The sequence below is a fragment of the Camelus bactrianus genome, chromosome 34, assembly GCF_048773025.1.
Source record: "Camelus bactrianus isolate YW-2024 breed Bactrian camel chromosome 34, ASM4877302v1, whole genome shotgun sequence".
NCBI classification, from domain to species: domain Eukaryota; kingdom Metazoa; phylum Chordata; class Mammalia; order Artiodactyla; family Camelidae; genus Camelus; species Camelus bactrianus.
Window position 1 is genome coordinate 13,696,759 of NC_133572.1, and position 21,787 is coordinate 13,718,545.

At 37.7% G+C, this 21,787-nt stretch overlaps 1 protein-coding gene across 1 annotated transcript; it reads right to left on the reverse strand.

Annotated features, from left to right (window-relative positions):
* Positions 1 to 2,331: 2,331 nt before the first annotated feature.
* On the reverse strand, positions 2,332 to 21,189 carry LOC141575918 (sulfotransferase 6B1-like). Its single transcript, XM_074357542.1, has 6 exons — positions 20,945 to 21,189; positions 18,674 to 18,858; positions 14,840 to 14,966; positions 5,540 to 5,634; positions 5,202 to 5,388; positions 2,332 to 3,565 (listed from the first exon to the last, which is right to left on the reverse strand). The coding sequence occupies exons 1-6, from the start codon at positions 21,087 to 21,089 to the stop codon at positions 3,447 to 3,449; spliced, it is 858 nt and encodes a 285-aa protein (XP_074213643.1). The 5' UTR covers positions 21,090 to 21,189; the 3' UTR covers positions 2,332 to 3,446.
* Between the last annotated feature and the right edge of the window lie 598 nt (positions 21,190 to 21,787).

Below are 21,787 nucleotides of genomic sequence, written 5' to 3' on the forward strand. Positions count from 1 at the left end.
GAGAAATTACCAAAAAAAAAAAAAAAAAGAAAAAGAAAGAAAAGGTTAAAAGCACACACACATTGTGTGACTTCCCACAGACCTCTCCATGAGATTTAGTTACCCTGCAGGTGGCAGCTACAGGCTAACCCCCCCATCATTTGTAACTGATCTTTGCTTACTTTATGCTTGAAGGGAAATTGATGAAGTCTTTCATTACACTTAGAATGGATTAAGAGATTTTTGAAAAGCAAGAATCAATAGTATTTTGCGACTGGTTTGAGTTGGAAAGCGAAGGAAAAGCAACGGCTTAAATACAACCCTAAGCATTCACACCTGCAGGACCAGGAGGCTGAGCAGGTAGACAGACAGGGATGTGTTCACTGATTCCTCAAATCATTCGTTCACTCACTCATTCTTCCCTTCAACCCACCCAGGGATTCGAACTGGCAAGAACCTTACAAGCTAGACTAGGAGGCAGGTGTTTACCTAATAATAACAAAGTCTGGATTGTTAAGTGTGGGAAGTCAAATAGAAGTGAAGGGTCAATGAAGAGCCATTGAGACAGATATGAAAAATAGCGGGTAGGGAACTGCGAGTGTAAGAGGTTTTCTGGGAGTTGGTGTTAAACCATATGTGGGGTGAAATGCCTTTAAGTCACAAACAAATACATGGAAGTGAGAAGAATCATTAGGACCCAGCAGTGACGTAATAAGGACAGCGACTTGGTGGCGGGGGGCGGGGATGTGGTGAGGGGCGTAGGTCAGAGAAATGAAGGAGGAGGAAGAGTGGAAAGTAAGTGACAGGCAAATCCGTAAGGAAATAGTGGGAAGCAGTTTGAATGAGGAAATGGATATAAGTTGTCTTGTCAGATCCAGGGAAGTGAAAAAGCAATGTGGTGGGTTGGAGTTCAAGGGGAGAGATCCAAAACTTAGCTTTGACAAAACCTCCATGGACATGGGGACCAGGCTTTCAGGCTCCAGACGCTGGCATCATCATGCAGCTGCTCGTGTCCCAGGTGCTCTGTGAATCTTCTAAACTAGCCCAACTCCCCGCATCTCCCCAGTTTCTGGAACCTCCCGCTTGGCCCCAGGGAACAGCACAGCAGTCATCCAAGAGATTCTCCTAACCAACCAGTTACCTGTGTCTAACAGCGTGGCCAGAGAGAGGGCTTGGTCCACAGCCCTGCCCACCACCACCAAAATCATCCTGCCATCAAGCCTCCATATCTAAATAAATGGTACCTCAGATACTCAGTTCGTTGGCCAAAAAATCTAGGCTTCATCTTCTATTCCTTTCTATCTCTCATTCTTAGATTCATAGGTGAGCAAGCTCAATATCTCACCACTCCCACTGCTACATTACCTAGAAGCTCCTCCTCCCTCACCCACACCAGGTCCTAGCCATCTGCCCCTGCCTCTTCCCTTGACCCTGGGTCCATCCTCCATCTGATCGTCTGAGTGATCCTGTGAAAGTGTCCGTCAGAATGTCTCACTCCTGCCTGGAAAATCCAGCATCTGGCATGAAATACAAACGCCTTCCCGTGGGCATTCCTCCGAGCCCGGGGAGCCCCCTTCATCACTCGCATTGGAACTCTGACCTCCCCTCCTCAGAGTCCTCAGCCCAGCACCCAGCTAAGGCAGGCACTGTTTCCCACATTAACTTATTTGATCTGCTTTATAGCACATATTGGTACCTGGTGTATCTCAAACGTTTACTTTATTTTTTAATTGGATACTTTCCCCTACTATAATGTAAGCATCCTGAGAGCCTTTTCAAGTTCATCTGTGTCCTTACAGTCTACAGTCAGGCCTGGCACATAGAAGATGCTCAAAAGAAATTTTTTTTTGGCCTGGCTCATAATGATGTGGGAATTAAGGCCCATGGTTATAGGTCTAAACAGTTTGCTATCAAAATTGGATTACAATGATCCCAAACATAGCTTACAGATCTAAACTACCATAATGTCATCCAGTGAAATCCTATTTCAGTTCTTTCCATCTCAGCAATCATTTTAATATGAGAAAATGATAAAATCGGCCCTGGTGCCTTGAACACCACGGTCACGGTCTCCACTTGCCAGCCCCATCGGATCCCCCTTTGCCTCACTCCAATGGCTTTGTCTTTCTCTGCACGTCAACATCAGGGAAAGATAAGTCTGATTTTAGCTGCAATCTGAAGATAAAACTTTGACCAAGACAACACCCGACTGCCTTTCTCATTCACTAACCTCATTTATTTGGGGAAGGGAGATGTCTACGTAAATCTCTATGCGTGTTAATTTTGAAGTGAAAAAAAAAAGACTGAATTGCATGAAGTTCACAGGAATACATTTTATTGATAACAAATACATCTAATAAAGGAGATTTATCAAAATCTAATACTTACTGAATTGTGATAAACTTGATACAAAAGACCCCAACAGATTTGTTACTGGAAATAACATTTACAATACACTGAGGTACAGAATCGAAGTGGCTGAATTAACTAACTCAACCCATTGCTTTGAGTTTATAGCTCAGAGTCATATACAATATACAATTTTGATTTTCCACTTGGCTTTGAATTAGATATTATGGTCAAGATGTAAACAATATGACATAGATGTTCATAACTTGTATATTGTTGTTTAGGTAATAATCCTAAAATAAGTTCATTGAAATTTCATTACAATGTCCTCTAGGCTAAAGCTTCAGAATAATATTCAATAGGAGAGAGACAATTATAGAGATTATATTAAAACTAGAAATGCTTCTGGGAGAAAGTATCCATATTCAAAACACTGTAAAAAATCACAAATAATTCAAGGAAACTTATACATTTCAAAACTGGAAAATAAGAAATTTTGTAACTTGACTTTATGAAAGATAAAGAAAATACTGGAATGCCATGCCAGTGTCAATTTAATGGTAAAGAGTTGCGGTTTTTTTTCATTCTTTATTCTCACCAATATACTGACTGTGATCATTGATATAATCTATCAGACATCCCCACCTTAGTAAAATTATGTTTGTCACTGTATGATACTGGAGACTATTTCTACCCAGACACCAGGGAATGTTGAAATAAAAATGTCTAGAGGTCATGATGGTCCAAAAAGGCAGAAAATAATTTCTTCTCAGACATTTGTTATTTGAGATAATCCCTCACCTCTTTTGTAGTACACTAATGCAGCTTCTAGAACACCCACAGAAATATGCTCTCTCTGAATAGAAGTAATCTCCTTTGCCTTATGAATATCCTGAAAGCAGATATATAATTCAGCCATTCAAAAATCATATACTTCCTTTTATTAGTAATTATGTATCACCAAGTATGCTAATAATAGTCTCTCACACATGACACTTTTTCATAAGGTGTGTATATCTCACTGAAAGAAATATTTGCTTTCCACTTTGGTGAAAAATTTGTATTCCCCAAGCACAGCACTGCAAAAAAATGGAAATTGGTTTCATTTCCCATTTCTATTAGGAGTACTCTCCAAAGTGACCTGCTAGTTCACTGTGTTTCATTTTCTCTGTGAATAGTTCATCAAATACTCTCTTCTGCTTTGAAGTAAAGTAGTTTATCCAATCACCCACTGCACCTGTAAAAAATCGGAAAGAAATTAGACAAGAGTCAATTTAAATATATAGTATTCACAAAAAAGAAATCTGGCAGATTTCTAAGAAAATGTGAACAATTTCCTGATGACAAGATAATGGGGAATTTTTCTTTTCTTCATTTGCTTATCTGTTGTTTCCAATTTCTTCAGTAATGGTAGCATATTAATTTGTACAGTTTAAAAAGTTACTTATTAAAAGGAAAGGAAACTGAAATATATATAAATATCCTAGGTTTTATTATAGCTGGCAAAGAAAGATCTCACCTAAACTCAATACAGACATAAAGCAGACAAAGGGGACGTAATGATGCTTCATTTATTTCTCTGCCTCCGGCACCACTGCAGCTGTGGCTGTGCTGATAACATACCGTAAGGATGGGTATCTGGTCTCATTTTTAAGGAAATTTCTTTTACAAAATCAGTAATGGAGAACTGAAAACATAAATACCAAGTTATTTGTATGATGTCCTCACCTTACATATAAGGTGTTTGGAAATTGAAATAAATTGGAGACATGCACTTCACACAGTCCATCAGCCTTTCCTGATGGTTAGAGTTGCCTTCTCAGCCTTGGCCACTGCCTCAGCCCTGCAGGACTGCCCTTCTGTCCTCCATAACACACACCAGGCCAAGCCCCAGCCCTCAACCTGGCCCGTCATGGCCCTTTGCCACTTCTGTCCCCAGGCTTCATCTCTGGGGTCTAATCCAGGTGCACCAGAGCTCATAACACATCATTTCATCCCTCCATGAGAGACTGTCTTACATTGTTCTCTATTATCTTTTCTTTGCAATTAGCTTTAAACTCTCTCAAGTTAAGGACAGGATGTCTTGTCCATGTGCGATCAAAACCCACGGCTTGATTGAATGTCAGACAATGTTACCTATAGCAAAGAAACACATTACAACCTAAGAAATTCTGGGTGTTGTCAATTCCTGGTCCGAAAGATTGCGTTTAAGAAGTGAAGTGGAACTCTTCTGTTTGGCGGAGAAAGAAAAGGAAAGAAAGTAGTATCAGAGGCAAGATCCCAGAGTCAGGAAATGGAATTGCTTCTAAAACTTCTTCAGACAGCTTTATCATTTTCATCTGGTTGGTTCCCGTGTCTACCTCTCAGATGGTTCCTAACTGAGCCTGGGGATCTTGACACCCGGAAAGGATGCAATTCAGGAATTTCACTTAATAAACATTCACTGAGGACTGACAAGGTACAGTCCCCTGTGCAGGTATGGGGTGTATGAAGGTGAAATGAGACATTAAAAATGGCGAATGGAACTACTTCCAAATATAAACCCAGGCTCAGAAACAGACTCACAGACATAGAAAACAAATTTATGGTTACCAGCGGGGAAAGGGAGTGGGAAGGGATAAATTGGGAGTTCAAGATTTGCGGATATTGATTACTATATATAAAATAGATAAACAAGTTTCTCTTTACAGCACAAGGAACTTGTAGTAACCTATAATGAAAAAGAATATGAAAAGGAATATATGTATTTGTACGTGTGACTGAAACGTTATGCTGTACACCAGAAATTGACACAACATTGTAAACTGGATATACTGCAATTAAAAAAAGAATCCAAAAATAAACCCAGGCAAAGCGTCGCAACTTTGACTTACCTTTCCTAAATACCAGTCTCCTATTAGATGTGAGGGCACAGATGGTATGATTCGGATCACAGTTTTCTTTGACTGCATTATTTTTCATTTCACTGAATGACGTTTTCCGAGCAATCATGTTAATTTCACCATCAGTCAAGTTTAAACCAAGGAAAGTAGTTATTTTCTTTATGTTTTTAGAAAGATCCTGAGTAATAAGCAAATACATGTATGTAAAAAAGTGTAACTCATCAAGACACCAAATTCATTCTCTGAAACCTGAAAGCGGCATTCATTGATTGATATTCTGTTTTAACTTTACTTAAATTATCATTGTTGAAATGTTAGAAAGGACTTACTGTCTTCATTTCTTCGTAGAATATAATTAAGATATTTTGAGCATTTTTGTGTTCTTCCCAGCTTAAAACGTGATCAAACCAAGATCCATATACAACTAGAAGAAAAGTGAATTGTCGTATTAGTGTCAAACTCTATAAAAAAGCTTTTATTAAACATTATAGCTTTGTGTCCCTGGAGTCTTCCCACTTCAGTGAGGTAGTCAAAGTAAGGCACACACATATTAGACTCGAGTGAAAGAATTTTCCTTAGGAGAGCTCAGTTTCACTATTTCAACTAAATACAATATTGTGAAATGAAACTGCCTGGCCATCTCTTTTAATTAGGCAGTGGTTTTTTGTTTTGTTTTGTTTTGTTTTTTCCTATTTCTAGTAAATATTCTTTTATCATCAGAAGTGACAGCAGAAATTCAGAGATACATATTTTCCCAATAATTGTGTTCTGATAACTACATTGGCTCTTGGGAGAAATAGGGAAACAATGAGAATTTATCATTTTCTTCCTGTAAAGTGACATTTTTTCATAATTATAAGTTCTAAATATAAAAAGTTTTTAAACTTCCTCAAAAAAAATAAATTCTGTTCACCTTAGTTCAAGGAAAAAACAGTCTTAAGGATTTATCTGTAGTTGATAATACCTCTCCATCGTTTTGTTAAATTGACAGCCTTAAAAATCCCCAGGGTTTAAAAGTAAAATGTTATCATGCAAAATAACCTCTAAGCAGTGATGATTATAAACTAACAATGAGCAATTTCTCATCACCACAGAAAGTTGACTAGCATGACAATCTAAAACATAAAACGCAGTAATTTAAAATACTACATATACATCTTTCCATGCCTCTGATGAAACAAAATTTATATCTTAGGGAAGACAAGCAAACAGTTTTCTCAGCCCGTTTAGGCCTTGTCCCTCCGCCTGTGTTTTGCATCTGCCTTAACCAGAGCTCCTTAGGAGACAAGGATCCTTCTTAATCTCAAATCCTTAGGAGATAACTTTCCTCCTTAATCTTGAAAGGACTCATTTTGTACACGTAGATCTGAATTGTGTCAACTGCCAATACTACCTCATTTGCATATTACCCCCTTGTCTCAAAAACTTATGTAACTGTGCTTTGACCTCTAAGGTGCAGAACAGTCATCAGAGTGTTCTGAAAGATTATCTCCTGGGTTATAACCTTCAGATTGGCTCAAATAAAATTTCCCACGTCTTTCTTAGACTGGCTGTTGATTGAATTTTCATCCATATGCATGGCGTGGCTAGCAGGGTAGCTGAGAATACCTGGAGTCTGCCCTGAGCTGGCGCTCGGTACCTGGGTGCACCCACTGAGCCCCACTGGCCTCTCAGTACTCCTGAGATACTCCAGTGAGCTCTCCTGATATCCAGGTCTATTGCTTTTAAGTGATCCTACACATTTTACTCAAGTTGTTTTTTAACTTAACGACTTGGAAAATTAAGGTGCTTTGGTGTGTTTTTTAGGCAGAGACCTAAGGAGATCCGGGCAAGAAGTCCATGGAAACAGAGATGGCTGGGTTTTTCTCAAATCTGACTTAATCTGAAAAAAATCAAGGTGATGTGTGGTCTGAACAAACCATTTGCTAGTAAAACGGGAAGCTGAATTATTCAGCTCTCAAGAGCAAGGAAACCAAACCACAACCATCAAGCAAATACTGCTCGTCCAAGGACACATGATATAAAACCAGATCATCTTGTGCTCTGAGCACCCATGGCAGTTTTCGATTGTTGGAGGGAGAAATGAGACATATAAAAGAGTGGAACTGACTTATGGGTGACACCTCTGGGAGCTAGACTCAGAAGCAGCACGGGGCTGATCCACCACACTGTCCTCAGAACATTGTTCAGATCCATCTCATGTCTGAATTAGGCTACCAGACTGACCATAGGAAATTGTGCCTCAAAGGCCAAATAGCTCCCAGATGGACAGCCAGCTATGGAGATACCAGCTGGGTTTATGTAAGCTTGCAAGTGTTAATTGGGAATTAAAGGGAAACCTGCCCTGAAACGGCCAAGAACGGGCTCTTTGGGGCCCTTCAAAACTGGTTTTTGTGGGCACAGTTAGAAAGAGCCAGGGGAAATTCAGTTCTTACCATGTCAGTCGGTCTCCTGGATCCCTGCCTGCAGGGCCCACTAGAAGAGAGTGGTAAGAGTTTTTCTCTTTTCTAAAATTAGATTAGCAGGGGAAAATATTTGTAGGGTTAGCTCCTTGGATTCTTAGAATTGGAAAGACTTCTAACATGTTAATACTACTAAAAATTAATAAGGAACACATCTTTGTATGCAAGAAAAGAAGGTATAAGGAAAGATGCATTTTGTTAAGGGAAAAGAAGGTAGTCTCCTAAAGCTGGTTATTTCTAAATGGGAAAGAAAATAGGGCACAAATTAATATGGATATAGAAAGTTGTAGAAGATTTGTGGGGAAAAAAGTCTTTGAAAAGGATTTCTGTGTGTGTTTCAGGACTTACTAAGGTTGGAACAAATTTAACTGAGTAAATGAAAATTAAAGGTAAAGTAGTACAAAACCTGAATATGGTTTTCTCTCTGTTTAGAGGGCAAAGTTTTCTTAGATATTAATCTACTTTTGATACCAGCTTATAAAGTTTCTTTACCTTTTAAGTAATCTTTTACAAATTTCCATATTTGCTTCCTAAATCCATTCTCACTTTGCTTAAATGAGTATTGTTTCACAGTGACCTCTGATCCTATTTGACCAAATGTTTTGAAAACTTCTTGCTATTTTTGACAAACTTCTTGAAGATCAAATTCTAATGAAGTTTGTTTGACTTCTCTCTAACTTCGAGGTTTCCCAAAGGCACCCTGAAACATCTCAAGAGAATTATTTTCTCTCCTTATCAAGGAAAGATATTAAACTAATTAGCCTTATTCAGTATGTTAAATTACATGGGAAGCATTGTCAAATGAGTGGTGCTTAATCTTCTTAGGTTATATCATATGGGTAAATGCTATTAATATAGATAGTCTAGAAATTATATGAAGCTCCTAAAAATTTGGTATGTTCTGCTAAAATGTTGTCAGTCACAATTCTAATTATTATCCTAAAATGTTGTGTGCCATAGCAATAACCAAGTTTCTTTATCAGTTGCATTATAATCAGGTCTTTAACCACACAGTTTAAGTCTTTTGTCATTTATAGACAGTGATTTTTATTCTCTGATGCTTTTGCAAAAACATTTCACCTTCGAGAAGATCCATAGGAAGAATTTTTTGACATGCACAGGTTTCTGATAACTTTCAGATCATACCACTGAACTGAGTAAGAAATTAAAGAAATCTAATGGGAAACCTGATGACTTCATAAAATCGTTAACAGAAGATTAAGATTAAGGATCACGGGACTGAGTGAACAGATGAATATGATTATGATTTTTTAGTTTTTTGTGTGAAATATTACTGTTTTTTAACGTGTGTTTTCCAGATATAAGGGAACCCTTCCCCTCAAGCTGTTTATGACTTACATCAATCTGGTAAATTATACATTTGGAAGTAAAATCGAAACATTTATCTTTTCCCTCTACTTGATTTTTCACACCTGATGTGTCTTCTAATGTAACTTGTCTTATCACACATGAAGAATCAGATTTCCCTGATGAAAGATCTACTTCCCAATCGAAGGGAAATACTAGGAAAATGATTCGTTTGAGGAGGATCTTGGCTTCAGTCTTTACTAACGACATTGTTACTCCTATTGGCAATTCTGATTACAGTTTGTGTGACTTATAAAGTGATAGTTTCTTGCCTCTCAAGCTGTGTATCCCTGACTCCTACTGAGATAATGATATCTGAACAACTTGAAACTATTTATCATATCTACAGTGCTCTATAAGTTAATAAACGTGCACAATGGGCATGCAAGGTAAAATTGGCATAAGTTCTACTGCACAACTTGGAAATGACTGTTACTCTTTGCCAGACATCTTACTAGTACAACCTCCTAAAAGGAAAGAAAGAACTGGGCTATTAAGACCCGACATCAAGGGACATGGCAGGCTCTGGGCAGGCAAGCAAAAACTCTAGCACCAACACACAAAATATTTGACCATCTAATGCTTTCTATCAAAAAAATTAATGATCAAAAGCAAGAAATTGATGAAATAAAGTTCATACTTTATGGCAAGATAAGAAAAAGTTAAGCATAACAAGTTTTTTCTGCCTATTTGGGTCTCCTCCCCCACCATTAGAGTGTACTGTGCATCTGCATTAACCAGACCTTCTTAAGAGATAACATTCCTTCTTAATCTTGTAAGAAGTCATGATGACTCATAATTCACCTTGTACTTCTGGATTGTGGAAACTACCAATAATACATCATTTGATGTATAACCTTTTGTCTCAAAACATATAATTGTGCTTTGACCTCGAATATGTAGAACAGTCCTCAGAGCTTTCTGAAAGACTGTCCCCTGGGTTATAATCCTCAGGTTGACTTAAATAAAATTTTTCGTTTTTTTCTCTTAGCTGGACTGTTGATTAATTTTTTGTCAATATCTCCTTACCACCCAAAGATTGAATACTAGCTAATGCCTCAATCATAAAAGAGCTACTCTGCTAGTGATTTCCCAAAGATCTGCTGACTATTGATTCCTTTAATAAATATTTATTAAACCCTTGGTGTCTGTCAGACATTTAGAACATTAAATCTTTGAATAAATTGAAATAAAATTAACTCCAAACTAACTGCAATTTTTCATGGCTTCAGCTCCTGACGTAGCAAAGGGCAAAAAAAAATAATCATATGAATTTTTAAAACAAGATTTTCTGGGACTAAAGTGGTATTGTCACAGAGCCAGCCCAATTTTCTACTCCATGGGCCCAGAAGCCTGCATAATAAGAACTGGCGGCCCTGATACAATCGTCAGTTATTAGCAATCTCACTGCTATTTCATGAATTTACATAATATTTTATCTTAGAATTACCAAAAGTACCCTATCAGTGATAAGAAGCTTATCTTCTAAGGGTGGTCAACTTTTTTCCCAGGCACAAAACACTTGGTAGGAGGAAGACTAATCTTCTCTCATGCAAATCTAGGAAGTCTCTAGAACCCTGGGCTATGCTCACAGTCTCAACCTGCCTCACCCGGAGAGCACCCACAGCCCAGCCCTGGTGATGACAGTTGTTGCCTTAGAGTCACTGATGTTACGGACGCTCTCAATACTGTCAGGGAGCCGATGCTTCTGTGGCTAGGGAGTTGGGCAGGGATTGAGACCCAGAGTCATACCCCGTGATTAAGTGTAATTGACTTGTCCATTATGTTTTTCAATAGGAAATGTATTCCAACATATCCCAAATAGGTTTCAGAATAAGCTTTGCATCATAGCCTGGTCATAATTTGAAAGCCAGCTATCCTATTGCTGACTCATTACTTTATACTCCACCTTGTTCCGAAAGGACGTAAGCCAGCCAAAAAATCTAAAACAATTGGCTGCCTGTGGCTTCCTTACTAATATAAGAAGTTACAAATTTGGTTCATTTATTAATCAGAATCCTCATTGTCTAGGTCATTAGTAGACCTCTGGCTTTCAAGAAAATACAGCTTCTGAAACAGATTTGAAATCTTCCTTTTATAGGAAATGGTTTTCTACACATTATTCACGTAACTACAGAATGATTCCACCACCTCCTGGCCTTAACATATGCCTCGATGGCCCTTCTCCTGCTATCCAAAACTACTCCTTCCTCTGAAATGCCCCCAGATAGCTCTTTCTCAACCAACCCATGTGTCTTAGGGTCTGGATAGTGACTCAAAAATCTCACTGATTCCTATCAACTTTCAGAGCTCCTTCCTCCTATGGGACTCAGGCTCCTCTGGGACACGTGTTTTTGACCACATGACTCTTTCCATCCTTGTCTCCATCAGAAATCAACCTTCTGATCTCTCTTCTACAGTCACTGAAGATTCTGATTTTAGATCAAAATCTTCGTAGGTGGCTTCTACAATCCCCTACTCTGACCATTTCTTTTCACTTTCTTCCTTTTACTCATCCCCTCAACTCTTTACTTGCCAATAGCGTCAACATTTTTGCCCCCTTGTTGTTTATTTCAATCACCGAAAAACACCCACTATGAAACTAAAGCACTTCGTCCTTTTTCCTTCTCTCTCCTTGATGCTGAGTTCTGCTGAAGAAATGTACACAATTCTGTCTGTTTACACCACTGCAAGCTCATTTTTCCAGCCTTGAGGGCCCCAGGGCTGCCTGGCAAACCCATTTGTCTTAACACATTCTCCTGTTCCTCACGTCAGCTATTGCAAACCTCCCACACTTTCTGCAAGCCCTCTGCCCCACTCTTATATCCAGGTATAATGAGGATCTTAGGTTCTTGTTTCTAGAAAGCATTCTGATGACAGATAACTGCAGAAAACAGAACTCATTAGGATAAAATGGCCCAGGAAATACAGAGTTCCAATATAAAACTGGAGAGGAGGCTATAGGAAAAACACAGTAAAATGTTAATATTTCATTGAGATATTAATCTGTCAGGATATTGCCAGCACACAATTTATAGTTATTATTTAACTTGAAAATTTAAAGCGTATTTGTAAACTGAAAGAAAATTCAATGATTAGATAAATGTGTGGTTACACGTATATATCTTTACTGTACTGTCTTCTCATATCATGTGTATTTATTTTTATGGTTTGGAGTTGGGTACAGAATATCATGATCCCTCAGCTATTAAATAATCTTTCCAGATAAATATCTGCTAGTAATATTTCCACCCTAAGGTGAAACTGTTTAAGTCTTTGCGTCCTTAAACATCTGTGTCTCATAGAACAAGTGGGTAGATTTCTACAGCAAACTTCAACCATTACTTAATTATAACCTCTAAATAATTCTACAAAATAGGTATTTTTATTACTCCTAGTCTACATGAGGAGTCTGAACCTCAGAACAGTTTAAACAACTTGTTCACAGTCACACAGGGAATAAAATACAGTCCGGACTTAATCCCAGCTCTTCTGCCTCCACAGTCTGTTCTTTCTATTATATCAAGTCAGTTGCAAGAGAAATAACCCTCCTCTCAAAAAGTCACTGAAGAACAAAAGTCACACACACATAACCCCTCCCACACATGCACGAGAACAAACAACCCTATCTTATAAATAGTAAACAATGAAGCTCCCATTCAGCTAAATTTAAATAGTGATTCAGTGACGGTTCATGTTTTGACAGGATTTGTCTAGGCGGGATTACCCAACTGTAGAATACTTACAAGTCAAATCCCTATTAACTTGCCTAAGAAGGTGTGAAAGAGTATGGAGTATGTTTTCCAGCCACACTCTGCCCTTCCCAGACTCCCTGCCACGACTCCTGACAATGGCATGGCAGTAAAGATAGATGCTCTACAGCCTCTAGCTGGCTTCCCTGCATCTGGCCTGAGTCGTGGCTGCACTCAGACAAATCACCTCAAGAACAGGAGAGGGACCTGCTCAGACCACACGCAGACGATGCTTTGCTTTCTGGGCACTGCAAAATATTAGAGACGGCACCAAATTCCAGCCCACGCGGTGGTGAGAGAGGGGTGGTGAGCCACAGTGTGTATGAGATGAATGAAGCTTCTCTTTTCTTGAGGAAAAGCAGACTCCAGATTTCTTTTTTCTAATGTAATCTAATGTATTTAAACTCTGCTTCTTCCAAAAATGGAATTGAGGCAGAGTGAGGCATGCTAACTATCTTCAAATATTTAGAAGGCTATCATGTGGAAGATGAATTAATGATCAAGGACAGTTTTTTGGGTTTTTTTTTTTGTTTTTGTTTTTGTTTTTTTTTTGCTGGACGAGTTATGGTCCAGGAGTAGGAGCAAAAATTTTGGAACTGACATCTGAATTAAATCTGGGCTCTCTCCTTATTAGTTATGCATCTGTGGACAAGATATCTGACCTCCCAAGGTCTGCACTCTCCTCACCTGAAAAATGAGGATAGTAACATGTACCTCGTGTGGTCTAGTGAGGATGAAATGAGATCAAGTGTTTGTATAGCACTTAGCTAGGTGTCTGCATCACGGGGGACGTGCACAGTCTATATGACACGGTAAGATTTTTTTTAAAGCATCTTAGCAGTGCCGATGTTGAATGTGTTGCTTTAGGGCAGGAGTGAGGGGTGTGAACCTGTCGTCAAGGAGAAGAAGTTCAAGCTTAGCCTCTACAATTCTTGGGGACGTTGTAAAGGGGACTTAAACATCAGGTGGGTGTTTTAACCAGGTAACTTTTAATGAACCTGTCATTCCTGAAACTTGACGGTTCTACTCAGTGTGTGAGGAAACAGGGAGCAAAGAGGAAAGAAAATAGAGGGGTGAAGCAGTGTGAGCATAGCATCATCTTCCACAGAGATCATAGCAAAACAAAATATAAAACCCTGTTGCTGGTGAGTTTCCAATGTCCTCATGCTGCGGTTACTCTTGCTGAGGGCTCTCTTAAATTAACAAGTAAAAGCTTAACAATTTGCAAGTAAAATAGTGAAAGTAGTAATTAAGCCCAGTAAGAGATCAAATCCTCTGGGAATACACCATTTCTAAATCCTGTCTCTTTCAGATTCTGCATCATCTTGGTATATTATTTTTGTTTAATGAAAGCCTTGGGAATTATAAGAGTCTTTTTTTTTTTTTTTTTTTTTTTTTTTTTTAAGTGCTCTAAACACCACGGAGTCAGGGCAAAAAGGATAAATTCGAAGGTCATGCGTGGTGGCAGGACCAACGTGTGCTGGGCAGCTCAGTCAAATGATGTATCACTGTGGTGTTTTCAGGATAAATTACGTTCTGCCAAGTGTCCAGATGGTGAATTCTCTCACATTTGTTATAACTGGGGAATCTGGCGTGTGTGTGTGTGTGTGGTGTGTGTGCGTGTGTGGTGTGTGTGCGTGTTTGTGTACTGTTTGCTTGTGTTGTTTTATTCCTTGTGCAGGTACACATAAGGCAAGTCTCAAGCCACCTGCCTAGGTTTCAGCTGTATCTTGCTGTACCAATCAGTGAATAATTATTTCACTGAAAAGACTGACGGTATATGAAAAAAAGAAATGCTTGATCAGAATTCATCTTTGTCTGAATAATAAGTCGCTGCTAATATGTACTACCCATCGGTGATAAGAAAGACCGTGAAGACGCAAAGTAGGAAAGAATTTGCTTAGAAGAGGCAAAAGAATAATCTATTCAAATGTATATCTAAAAGTCGGCAGTCAGAATCCACTTGAACTTTTGGGGAAAAAAATGGTTTCATTTTGAGCAGAAATGTTCCCTGTATGTTATGGATAACAATCATTGTTATATTTACCATCTCCTCTTAGGAACAGCTCAAAAAATTCGTTCCAGGTTTCAATCCCGGGGAGGTTAGGGTTTTCCCTGTAGTAGTGGAACAGTGAAACAGCTGTGTCTTTTGGATTCCTAATGATGTAGATAACCTGTTTAAAAAAATATCAATTTATTTTTGAATGGAAGTAGCCCCAATACAAAATGTTTCCTACAAGAAAATAGCAGCTAAACTTATCTGTGCAAGTCACACTTTTTTGGCAGCTTCAGCTGGTTATTAGACCTGTGTTTCCCAAGACTTAAAGTGCACGAGTCATCAGGGGATCTTATTAAAATACAGATTCTGGTTGAGAAATTCCAGGATGAGGCCTAGCAACGTGCATTTCAATCAAGTGCCCAAAAGATGTTGACGCTGCCAGCTCACTGACCACACATTTTTGAATGCATGTGCTCAACTTAATTCTATTATTATAGGGGCAGACCTGAGACACCCCTCCTCATTTTTTAATATCCATGTATTATAAAACATGATTTACATACAATAAGATTTCTTACAAACTGCTGTTCTTATTTACAGGGAGAATACTGTTTTGGAAGTGGGGTACCTGAGATACCCTCCCCATTTACACAAATGCAGCAAGGGCAATTTAATTCAATAAATATTTATTTAGTACCTACTGTCTACCAGGTAGTGTGCAATGTTCCAGAGCCAAGGAATATAATAATGAGCAAGACAGAAATGATTCCAGCCCTCTCAAAAGTTGCAGTCAAGTGAGGGATGCAGATAATTAAGCACAGTCTTGACAGTGTAGTGTTATCAAGGTTGTACTAGGGAAGTCCAGGGGGCAGAAGGAGCACATAAGAAACCTCAGGAAACCAGCGTGAGAAGCCTGGGTATTACAGGACGATCCTCGATCATGGTCAACATAACCTGAGTACCAGAGGTCTTACTTGCTTTTTCATTGAAATCCCAGGCTGGACACATTTTACCCAGATAAGAAAGTATTTGCTGAGTCATTTTTAATACATAACTATCTTTCCCTACTGTGTTCATAGTCCAGGTATTGTGTGTGACCCTCATGAACTGTACCTGCCTCTCTTGAGAGATATGTGAAGACCACGGCACCCAGGAATGAAGAACCACCTTTACCCCCCGCCATTATCTTCTCTTCATCCCAAGAGATAACTGTGGAGTGACCCAACACCTCAGTCTTTCTCTGACTGCCCTTGGCTTCCTGAGTGATTCACAGAACCCCAAGGCCCACGGACAACAATTTAAAAAATCCACTGCCTTAACAAAAAGGAATAAATAGCAGAATTTTAAGCATTAGTCACCCAGTTGGATATATATATATATAAATTTTTTTTTTGGTAGAGAGAAGAGTTTTTTAGGGTCTCTGAAGAACCCTCAAAGTTACATGTCAATATGGTTTAGTGGGAAGAACAGTGCAACCCATTAACACATATTTTGCCAAAAAAGTTAAAAGAATGTTTTTTGTGACTGTGTATGGTGATGAATGCTAAGTGGACACTGTGGTGATCATTTTGCAAGATACACAAATATGGAACCACTATGCTGTACATCTGAAACATACATAATATAATGTTATATGTCAATTACATTCAACAAACACAAACGCACACTAAGAATATATTCTAAGAAAACATAAGAAATATTTGGGAGAGGTTGAGGGATACAAAGGGAAGGCAGAATGTTAGTCTGGGGAAAAATTAAATATTAACTAAATATCATGAAATGAGTTGAAAACATAAATTGCATGTAAGAAAGTTTGGAAACATAATTAAAGAGAGACAAAGGTTAGGAAGAAAATATAGGAGGCCAAGTAGGTAGAGAGCTGATAGGGAAGAAGACTGGAGGAGGAGCATACAATCTGATCAGCCCCGTTGGGGCAATTAAGGCTTGTCCAGCCCCTAGGCTCTCAGAGATAGCCATCAGCAGCAGAGGACAGGGTAACTAGGGACAACCAGACAGTCTCAGTTCCCATTAAAGGTCACATTGAAAGGCTTGTACCTTAAAGCTGTAAGGTAAGTGTGGGAGTTTTAAGAAGCACCCTAACCTTTCTGAGTTTCAGTTTCCTTGCTTATAAAAGGAAAAATACCTACTCTTGTCATTGTTGTAATGTTTGTAAAACACGCTTAATCCCTGGTAGTGTTTATCAGTGTTATTGCACTGCCCTGAGTACAGGTTAGTTATTGAGCCTGCAAGACTCCTTTTCTCCCCAAATCTCTCTCTCTCTCTGTCTTGGAGACAGTCTGTTTGAGATGAAAATGCTCAGCTGAGTGAAAGCGTAATCAGGTCAGCACACTGTCACCTGTTCTGATAGATTTGCTTGGGATAAAAGCAAAACTCCATGGTGTTTGCCTCTGGTTGTGTTTATTTTTATTTGGGTGGCAGGTAGCCATATGGAGACATTGCAGTCATAGAGTTATTATCGCTGGAAGATCTACTTTGATTTATTCGCATTTGGTAGGGTTTTTGTTTGTTTGTTTGTTTTTGGAATATGACTGATGTCTAAAGATGCTTCATTACTGGGAAACTGTTTACCGTGGACATTTGTATCTTGCCGTTGCTTTACAAATATGATTCTCTTTTTTATTCTGATCAAAATAGAATTTTAAAATGCTTCATATACAGATATCTGTAAAGAAAATAAAATCCAACCCTAATGCTATACCGTTGAAAGCACTTGGCATGTTGATATATTTACATTTAGTCCTTTTTAATGCATTTATATGTATATCTTAACTAAATTGAGATCATTCATTATATATGGATTTAAACCATGCTTTCTACTTAACCTTATTCCATGAGCATTTCTCCATAAAAACAAAAATTTGATTAAGAAATATATGAAAATAGAAAACATTTTTAAAATAACAATTAACTTTTAAAATAATAATGTGGGGACTTTAAAAATGGCTTGAGGTAACTATTCTTTAATGTTCTATGTTACAATTTATTTTTTATTCTTTTCCTACATAATCTCTTACAAAAATGATAGATAAAATAATTTAAATAATATTATTAAGGCAGTTTTTCTTTCTCTAGACATCAATATTTAAGATAAAAAGACTCAAGCCAGATTCAAAATAGAATAAGACACTGTCCAGTGTAATTACAGTTGATACGCTGATGTAATATTCAGATTTCCTTCATTACTGAAAGATGTGAAAATAATTCTTATGAGCTAGATTCTGTGGTAACACCTATACACGCATTATCTTGTTTAATCTTCATCCCACTGTATGAGATGAATACTATTATTCCTGTATTAAATAAGGAAACCAAAGCTCAGAGAGCATCAGTAATTTTCAAAGATCACACAGCTTGAAAGCAGCAAAGCAAGAATCCAAGACCAGTTCTGTGTACTCTCGATGTAATACGGAAGAACAAATCTGACTCTCTATTAGATCTGTTCCTTTAGCTCTAACCCTGTGCCCTGTTTATACCTTTAAGGGTATAACACTTTTCCACTCATATAGAGATAAAAAGTTGCAGAACAGAGAAAAATATTTGTCTTGTTGGAGGTTTACAGGAACATCATGATGTGGCTTATGTGGACAGCTGCAAGAACAAAGGATTCTGACACCAAGAAGTTTGCAACAACTAGACATACTCCCTTCCCTTTTTAGTATAAAAGGAGCCTGAATTCTGACTTGGGTAAGATGGTTCTCTAAGACATTAGTCCCCCCATCTTCTTAGTCTGCTGGCCTTCTGAATAAAGTCATTATTCCTTGCCCCAACACCTTGTCTCCCGATTTACTGGCATGTTGTGCGGGGAGCAGAGAAAGTCTGGACTCGTGACATCGAGCCTCTGCCCTTTACCATTGAACTTACCTTGCATTGTTTCTGTTTAACATTCGTTGGTAGCATGTCATAGCTCAAATGTGTTGGAATAACTCTTCTCTCACAGTATGTTTTTAGCTCTTCAAATTTAGAAATGTCTCCCAATTCAATAGGAGATGTTAGGGTAATTCTAGCATTGGGAATGTTCTTAATGACTTCTGCAATCCAGTGAGTGCCTTCATAAGAAAATAAAATGAAATGCATTTGTTAATTAAATGATTCTCGATGAGATGAATATAGAAAATCAGCATAAGGTTATAAAAGCAATGAATGCAATTAATTTTATTATAAACAGTTATTATTACCTCCTGACACCCATTGAAACTTCTTGAAACATTTGAGATGTTAATTTATTTCACAGGAAGAATCACATTTTAAAGAGCGTGAAGAGTTCTGAACATTGTATACGCTGTTTCCTCAGCTTCAAATACTCTCGCACGCTGCCACTCACTTCTGGTACCTTCTTCAATTCACAAACACGTAGATCTTTCCATTCATGATTCCTACTGGTCCTGCAAGCTCATGCACCTTGCTCTTTTATAAAATGTCTTCTGGGTCCCCCACCCTGGCCCACTCCGCCACCGTAATAGCTCCAAGGCAGCACGCACCAGAGTAGAGTTACCACCGCTTGTATCTGTGTCTATTTCCCCATTTCCTTCCTGAATATAGACACTGAATCTTATTTTTGTTTGTGTGCAGATACAGAGTAGTTGTGCAGACAGAGCATTTGCAGAATAAATAAATGCTGTATTCAAACATTATGGAGATGCAAACCTCCCACCATGAAGTCTGGGATAAATACCACTTTATGTAAAGCAAATGAGTATACACTCTAGTGTTGTAGATCTTAGTAAATTGGAGCAAAGAAGTAACAGTTTGGGTGGGGAGGGTGTTTTGCCAAAGTAATGTCCTTAAAGGGTTTAAATTAGGTTTAGTTTCCATTTATCTCATTGTAATTACAGTTTGATACAGTATTAACAAATTTACGGGTGAATAAATGTTTAAACAGTACTCCCTTTTGCACTGCATGTTTTAAATTTTAAGACTATTGGAGATTACAATGTTAATAAGTTAAATATTCATAATTGTAATATTCACATAAACGTGATTCATATAGTAGTGATATCTGCCTTATTTTAATTAAATGTATTGATTGATTCTGATGAAGAAGAGAGAATACACAGTTTTGTGCTGCTGAAGGGGGCCTCCTGGCAGCTAATGGAGATGTCAATTTATAGGCACCCATATGTACAGTGGAAGCTTTATATACAGTTGTGTGTGGTATAAATTAGCCGCCTGTTCCAAGAACCTTAAAAGTATCATAAATTACTTTCTAAATTAACATATCATTTTAAGGTAAGATAAATTTTTCACAGAGTAACTTATTACATAGGGAAAATACCAAAGTATTCTTGAGGTAATTTAATTGCCATGTGCAGCAATATTTTCCAATAAAGGAGATACACATACAGTTTCTGTTTATTCTGCTACAGCCCCCGGGGAGATCTGGCCCTATGTCAACTCTGGGCCTTCCAATAGGAAGGGCTTCTTGGGCCTGACTTACAATCAGGTGACGGGACTGCAGTACACACATAACTGGAAGGGAGCTTAGTTCTTAATTGTTTAACTCATGCTAGCAGACGTACGCCCATCCACACACGTCCACTTTTCTGGAAACAACAACAGGCAGTTAAATATTACATATCCTGGTCACCTCTCAGAACCAAAAATAATATGTAACTAATTTTGATTACTCACAGAATGACATTATTCATATTAATGGTTCTTTCATGAGCCTGTACCTATATGTGGGAGTAAACTTTGTATGATAACACATAAACTTTAACAATAAAGTATTTATGGCTCTTATTAGCCCAGAAGAAAATAATTATTTATTTACAAATCAATCATTAAGTATAAATTGAACAAAAACTATTTACCACCATGCCTGGCTCAAAGTAGGAAGAGAACTTTATCATATTATAGACATTATGCTTATTATATATATCAACATTTATATGTCTTCACAAATAAAATAGAAACAGGAGTGTAGTAAAGCTCTAATTTCTTCAGTTGACATTTTCTTAAATCACATTGTTTTGACTTTTCTAATGTCAAAATTTTTCATTAAAATAAGCATTTAAGATACTTCAATTTCCTATGGAAGAATTCTGCAAAATAAGTGTATTATAAAAATTATTATTATATGTATTATTATTATTGCATTTCTACATTTTAAAAACACATTAAAATAAACTTTACCAGATTTGGGGTAGGAAACCAGAAAAACATCATCTTCTCTTGCATCAAAACAATCCAGGGAATTTAGAAGTTCTTCTGAAGACATAGTAGAAAAGAGAATTCCTTTGAATTTATGAAGAACACTCCACTGGTCCTGGGATGACATCTTTCATTAAATCAATCAAAAAGGTATTTACTAAACACTAACTTTACAGAAGGCACAGAGCAAGTGTGCTCTTCGATTTTAATCCTAGCTCACTGGCAATGCAATCTTAGAAGCACTGAGCTGACATTCCAACTAGAGGAACATATAAATACCTTTTGCAATTCTTCACAAGAGTCATTTTTAAACGATAACTGAGCCAAAGTCTACTGTGAAAATGATGTTATCTGAATTTTGCTGATAACGCATGTTACAAAATATTCCCTCCAACTTGACTCAGATAGTTTACATACACAGCTATCAAGCTATCAGAATGTAATCATTGTATTAAGGGATTAAGGTTCATCAAATCCTTTGGCTACATAAGGAAAGACTTTTAGTAGCTGCAATGGATTATGTCATTATAGGAAAGATTGGGAAAACTGAACTTCTTCTAGTTAATATTAACACATAGTAGAGGAAGCAGCTAGAATTGCATTTCAGGAAGAGAAGAGGATTGGAGTAAGAAAATATAAATTTTTTCCAGGAATTGGCAGATAAAGCTGTGACTGAAGATAAACTTTACAGGAAATGCTTTAAATAAAAACTATTTAAAGGTAACACGGGAATCAGGAAAACTAAGGAGGAAAAAAAAATACCTTGAGCTTTGATGTACACGGGAAGCTTTTGACTGAACTAAATAAACTCTTGTCTGAGTCATT

Excerpts from the sequence above, each read along its gene's own strand:
- LOC141575918 (XM_074357542.1), bottom strand. The coding sequence starts at position 21,089 with ATGTCATCCCAGGACCAGTGGAGTGTTCTTCATAAATTCAAAGGAATT. Across the intron at positions 18,859-20,944 it reads GGTTTCCTACCCCAAATCTG|GCACTCACTGGATTGCAGAA; the intron begins GTAAAGTTTATT and ends TTTCTTATGAAG. Across the intron at positions 14,967-18,673 it reads TTAAACAGAAACAATGCAAG|GTTATCTACATCATTAGGAA; the intron begins GTAAGTTCAATG and ends TTTTTTAAACAG.